At 37.7% G+C, this 6,549-nt stretch overlaps 1 protein-coding gene across 1 annotated transcript; it reads right to left on the bottom strand.

The window, feature by feature from the left end:
* Nucleotides 1-293: 293 nt before the first annotated feature.
* On the bottom strand, nt 294-5,956 carry tmem147 (transmembrane protein 147). Its single transcript, XM_022216309.2, has 8 exons — nt 5,837-5,956; nt 4,387-4,489; nt 3,874-3,943; nt 3,654-3,719; nt 3,391-3,527; nt 3,192-3,276; nt 2,210-2,331; nt 294-1,162 (listed from the first exon to the last, which is right to left on the bottom strand). Exons 2-8 carry the CDS (start codon nt 4,461-4,463, stop codon nt 1,042-1,044), a joined length of 678 nt encoding a protein of 225 aa, XP_022072001.1. The 5' UTR covers nt 4,464-4,489; nt 5,837-5,956; the 3' UTR covers nt 294-1,041.
* Nucleotides 5,957-6,549: the final 593 nt, after the last annotated feature.

Raw genomic sequence — 6,549 nt, 5'->3', positions numbered from 1 at the left:
AACATCATTGATTACAGATCAAGATGAATTTAATGTGTAACATGCGGTTCACAGGCGTCTTTCTGAAGCTCGTCAGAACCTTCTCTGACATGGGGCTAAAGTAAGGTTGACTGTTAGCCTCAGGAAAGCCGGGACGCAAACCAGGGATCTTCTTGCTGCAAGGTGAAAGTGTGAACCGCCACACTACTATGCAGCCTTTATGAAAACAACATAAGTTCCTAAATATTGCTGATCACTCGCCATAAAACTAATACTTCACAGTCTGATCAATCAAAACAATGACAGTAAAAGAAGACAATACAAACACATTTATTTCTGTCAAATTCACAGATGTGTAAAAGTCAATATAATATGGTCCAAATGCAAAGTAGATCTCAGTTCATTACGGATTGTTAAGATTTCTTAGTTAGTCCTTAAATCGTTTTCCATTCATGAGGACAAAAGTCCAACATTTATGTTTTAACTACTTGTAATATTTACTTGAATATAAATAAATTGATTTATTTGTGGTCACACAAACTATAAAGGGCCTGTCGCTGTCATTCATTGTTATTGATTCTCTTTACTCTCTAATCTAAGCATCAATCTGGCTCACTGGATAACATATAAAAAGAAATCTGTAATTGATGAAGTCTTAATTAACTTGTGGTCAATCTGATACAAAATTCACATGAAACAAACACAGCTTTGGTAAGCCAATCACATTACAGAAGCCTCCTGATGTCACCACTCATTCTACAGTTTAAACTGGTCTGAAAGCAGACAAAGCTTCACCTCTGAGTGTCCCATCATGAGTCCATAGACACTGATCAAAACTGGAAGAACTGGTGAGTGTGCCAGCTGGTAGTTACAACCTCTGCACCAGTCAAACCAGTTCAACCACCCAATATTCATAATTATTTTTCAGCTGTCTTTAATGTCGTATGGTCATATGAGGTGACTGATATGGTATCTGAGGTCAGCTTCTGATCTACGACATCCCTGGACCAATCTGGACCAAAAAAGACTGTCAAAGGCTTGTCCCAGGGTGCTGAGGTTTGATTAGTTGCTGTGAACCAGAGTGACAAAGAGGAAGAGTGAGCAGAGAGAGATGGCACCAGTCAGCACAGCTTTCACCAGCAACACTGTCCAACTGCCCAACAGGAAGACGTGAACAAACAACCTGAGGACACAACAGAGAGAAGCATAATGTGAGTAATATTATTACAGAACAAAAGAAAACAATGATGATAAATCTATCAATGGTTAAAGACTGACTTAATTCCAAAATATATCAGATATCTGCTCAAACAACATGGTCCTCTCACACTAGTACCATAATGAACTCTTTCACAGAATGGAAATTAAATCAAATGAAGTCATCTTATTCATTTGCTTTGCATTCTTTATGCAAACATATAAACACATTTTAGACATTTTTGTGGCCTTTCAATTAATACAATTTATACATTTTTATCAAGCAAAATACAAGATGAGGTAAGTTTATGTGTATAGCACCACAAAAAAAACTACACTAAAACTGCATATAAAAGTACAATAAACACAGAAACAGTAAAGATATTTAAAACAAAAAACACTAAATTTATTGAAAAGCTCCGACCCTGAGCTGACAGTTTTAGCAGAGCTCAGATATTCAGAAAGCTTGTTTCATAAGTGGAAAAAAAATGTTGCTTCAGTTTGCATATTTTTAATCCTGGGCTCAGATAGTTAACTTGACCCACATGACCGGCACCACAATAAACAAGGAAATCAGACATACATAGGGCATGTGCAGAAATAGTTAGGAAAAGTTGCTCTGAAGTTGCCAGTTTATATTCAGTTATGCTCTGATGTCTTTCTCTTATTCACGTTCTTATGTGTTCTGCAATTACCAGATTTAATGTGGCCCTCTAACTGCTTGTCAGCTCTCTGTTGAAATAAAACTATTATTACATTTTGTTTAGTTGCAGTTAGAGTGCCTATATAATGATTATATCATTATACAGGCACTCTAGTTGCAGTGTTTTTCTAGCGCCATCCTCTGGTTTGGAAAATAAACTGCAGCCACAGCACAGAAATTCAAATGGGCAGAAGTGGATTTTCACCTTAGAATCTTCAGTTATATTAAATGAGACAAGCTGTTATGAGTTTTTCTCTCTTGGCAGCATATGTGTTGGTGTGTATATGATTGCTGTGAACATGTGAGCGAGTGTAAAAACAGCAGACTTACTCCATTAAGAAGGCTTTATAGACACACAGAGCCAGCAGCACAGTGACAGGTAGCCTGAAGCTCTTAGGAAGGTCATATCGTGTAAACATCCACACCACTGCTGCCATGGCGATGTAATGGACCTATACACAAAGAGAGAACTGCTGGTTTTAACTTGTATTTATTGCATAAACAGGTACCATCATCTAAACATTCACGTTACAGAGACACTAGAACATTTCTGATGAGACAAAGTACAGTGAGAGTTAGTTCATAAAGATAAGAGCTAATTATTTTATCGTAATCTATTCCATACATTAGGGGTAGCCTGACTGACTATTGTGGCCGATTTCTGCCATATTTCTGATTTTCTGCATTTTTATTGGCAAATGATTATTTTCATTGATAAATTAAATGATGCAGGCTCCTCTCTCTGTCTGTCTAAAGCAGAGACTGCAAAAATCTGAACACAAGCTGTTGCCACAAACCAGGAAATTAGCTTCTCTCATGCTGGGTAACAGCTAGCGGCTAAGGTAGAAGGCTGCAACATGTTAACCTGAAACTGACTGCAACACAATAATTACTAATGCTTTAAGATATGGACCTTGGTGGACAACAAAAGTGATAGGACAGGGAAAGATTAAGAAAATAGAGAAGAACAGCAGACGTAACTGCAGGAGACAAACTGATTAATCCAACATAAACAGAGGAGAGCGTCCTAAATTCATCACTCCTATTTCTATTTGACATATTCAGTTATAGTCATCCATATTAATGACGAAGCCTATTTATAAATGACAGGTTCTCTGCTGTCACATGCTGTTAAAACATTTCATATAATATCTATCGTTCCAAGTATCAGCTGTCAGGTTTTCTTGATTACCAATAATCAACACTGGTATCGTCCCTGAAAAACCCATACTGCTCGATCTCCACTGTACCTCACTGCTATCAACAACAATGTGAGGACTGTGAATATCGAAAACGACGAGAAGCTACTCACCAAACTAATGTTAGAGTCAAAGCTCATCTGGATGTATTTCCAGTCAAACTCAATCCCTCTGGCCCCCACCCACAGAGGCAGACATCTGAAGAAGTAAAATAGGATACAAACAGTAAGCTTCTTTGTTTAGATACTGTATGTGGAATAATTTGACAAGTTTTGTGCATGTTTCTTCTGAAGGAACAGTACTACTGCTCACCTCGACATCACGAGCTCTGCTGTGGCCCAGCCCATGGCAGCCACCATGATCTTGTACTCTCCTTTACCAGCATTACGAGACATCACCAGATGGAGACCCAGCAGGTCTGCTAGGTCCACTGTGGCCTTCATAAATTCCTAGAAGACAAAACAACACACACCCCAGCTTCAAGCTCGTATTCTAGTGGCTTCCTTGCTTTGCAATTACACAAAAGATAATCTTCTTTTCTGATGTTGTTACCATGATGAAGTTGCAACACTTACTCCTACAAAGTCATAAACGCCTGCTCCTCCTTCCCATGTGGGAAAAAACGTAGCTAAGAACAGCATCTGTCGAAGCACAAAAACAAAAGAAAATACAGGTTACACTCAAACACAGAGCAGATACTGACATTTGTGCTTATTCTGCTGTTATTTATGTTGTTTTTTTATTTCATATCCAGGCACTGGACAGACCATTTAAAATCTAGAAACACTCTCTCACCTTACAGAGCTGGACAAACAGGTACGTTGCTCCTGCCTGGACACATCTCCAGAAGGCATTGTACTCTGAACTAAACATTAAACACACAGATTTAAAAGGTAAGACTGTCAAAAGCAGAATTCAGGATATGTCAGTTTAGTATCAGTCAGATAAAGAAGGCAGAAATTTCTGTTTTGTGATGCAACTCTATAAAATGTGCACGACAATAGTCAGAAAGAATGTCTGTTTCATCAGTGCCAAATTCAAAACCACACTACACAGATTTAAGAGGATTATGCAGACCCACTCCCAAACCCTTAACATTACTAAGGAGATTACTATCAGAGACTTCAAGCATATGTTGCTACAATGCAGGACTCCATGAAACAGTCATGTCAAAAGGAGCACAAGACAGTAGTTTTCTATAATGAAGCAGCCAATCATTTCCTCCACATGTACTTTTATGTGACTGGAAATGTGGAAATCAGTCAAGCATCATTTCACATTCAATCCACAATGCAAACAAACACTTACAGGCCACTGCACTTGTAGGTTATAAAATAAGGGAAATACGCCAAAGCAAAGCAGTTTCCAAAGTGAAACAGTGTCATGATGTCTGGTCACAAAATTCAGCTCCCTGTAATGAAATAGAGACAGAGAGAAAGAGAGGCTTAGTGCGTTAATCAATAAGCAGTCATTATTATGTTAAAAATAATAGCTGTACAAGACACTGTTTAAGCATTGACACTGCAGTGTGCTTACAGTAAGCGGTCACAACATAGGAATTGCAAAGTGAAGTAAAGCAAATTAATTCAAACACAACATGCTACAACTATTTTTTGCTGCTTGATACGAAAACAAAACCTGCATGATTATAATTTCCCATGTCAAATCTACAACAGAAAACTATTTACTTCAGGTTAAGGCTTAGTGGATACACAGAGATCTAGTTTTCAAATTTCATTTACAAAACATAGAGCTTGCTGACATGAAGGCTACATGTGTGCACAACAAAATGAGCAAGGAGTGAAAGAGACACAGAGAAAAGGCAGATTGCAAAAACAAACCACTGTCGCCACCACTTGAGGCACAAATTTAACAAGTTTGACCATTTAAATCAGCCCCACAAAACTGTGCACAAGTACAAAGCCAGGTCTGAATCTTATCCGAAGCATAATGCACAAAGTGATCATTTTTATATTTTTGATGCAGATGCCCTCTGCCACAATATCACCCCAATTAAGAACAGACTTACAAATTTTCTGGTGAATATTCCTCCATTTCCTTATTTGCAATACATACCACAGACAAACAAAATATCTAAATGTTAATTTTTCCCAGTGTCCTGACAAGTCCAATAGAAAATAGTATCTGCAACCACAAGTTCTTACCATAAATTACAATGGAATCCTATTATATTTCAATTTAAAATGATATAAAACAGAGTAAATAGCTCCATATCTTCACCTTACCTAAAACTAGAGTGTCTCAATGAGCTTGCTTACTAGCATCATTGATTATCAGTTATTTATATCGTTGGTACATTTTATGATTGACTAAGTAACTATGTAAGTTATTGTTTCAACACTATGTAAAACTTAAACTTGATGTGGTACTCATACTTTCTCTTAACCAACTGTTATTTGTAATATGTGATACAATTTCCGTATAATGACACCTTATCGACAGCTTCGTGACATGACACATTTACACGTATGCCATGGAGTAAAACGTTTAACGTGTGTTTATAATTCATATTTATGGAGCTATGAAGTCGCGTCTGTCGTTTGGGACATAATGAATCTGTCATTAGCTGGCTAAGCTACAGTCCCTTCACTGGTGCAGACACGCCGCTACATCGAGCCAACAGGCTGCAGGACAGTTTCTCTATGTCGAGGACAAACACGAAGCTCGTTTTCAGAAGCTGGACAGTTTAATAATATGTCAGCACCTGTAAGACAAAGAGTTTCAGTTCAGAACTTACTATGTTTAAAGGGCTGAGAAGAAACAGACCGTTGCGAGGACCCGTCGCCTCGTTGAATGACAAACGGAAGTAAGCCTGGTCCCGCCTGGAAATGTGTCCGGTCATGTCACAGGTAGGAACCGAATAGATGCCACAAAATTGCTTCGTCGTTAAATTAAGTTATTAAATCTGTGTATGTTTGCGTATGTGTGTGTGTGATGTGCGCAATCTATGGTAATATGTAGCATTACGCACTTTTGTTAGGAACCAAAACCGCTCTTTGTGTGGTGCATTGGGACACCCTGACATTCACTGGTGCCTCCAGAAAGTATTCACTGGAAATCTTCAGGTCTTTCAAACATCTTCAAATACCAAAAGTCATCGAAGAATTTCAGTTATTCTGTTTTTCCCCTACACGCTAGCTGAAAACTCAACACAAGTGTTAAGAAATTAGATACTTATATAATTTTGTTTTCTATTGTACAGTATAGATAATTATCTGATCTATTTTGATTAACGCATGTATAGGGATCATTTTCATTATTAATATTCCAGAAGAGATGCCTTTGAGGGAAGAATGTTTACTTATATCCATAGCTCATGATTTCAGCACTGAAAATTTTGTTAATCTGTGATGAAAATTTGTGTAACTACAGCAACTGTTCTAATAGAATCTAAGTGAAAGTCCTTGCTTTGCTATTTTGGTGTTTCCTGTTGACTAAAAGAGTTACATT

The sequence above is a fragment of the Acanthochromis polyacanthus genome, chromosome 12 (assembly GCF_021347895.1).
Source record: "Acanthochromis polyacanthus isolate Apoly-LR-REF ecotype Palm Island chromosome 12, KAUST_Apoly_ChrSc, whole genome shotgun sequence".
Taxonomy (NCBI): domain Eukaryota; kingdom Metazoa; phylum Chordata; class Actinopteri; family Pomacentridae; genus Acanthochromis; species Acanthochromis polyacanthus.
Note: the sequence above shows the minus strand (reverse complement) of the source record. Positions and strands in the feature narration are given on the sequence as shown.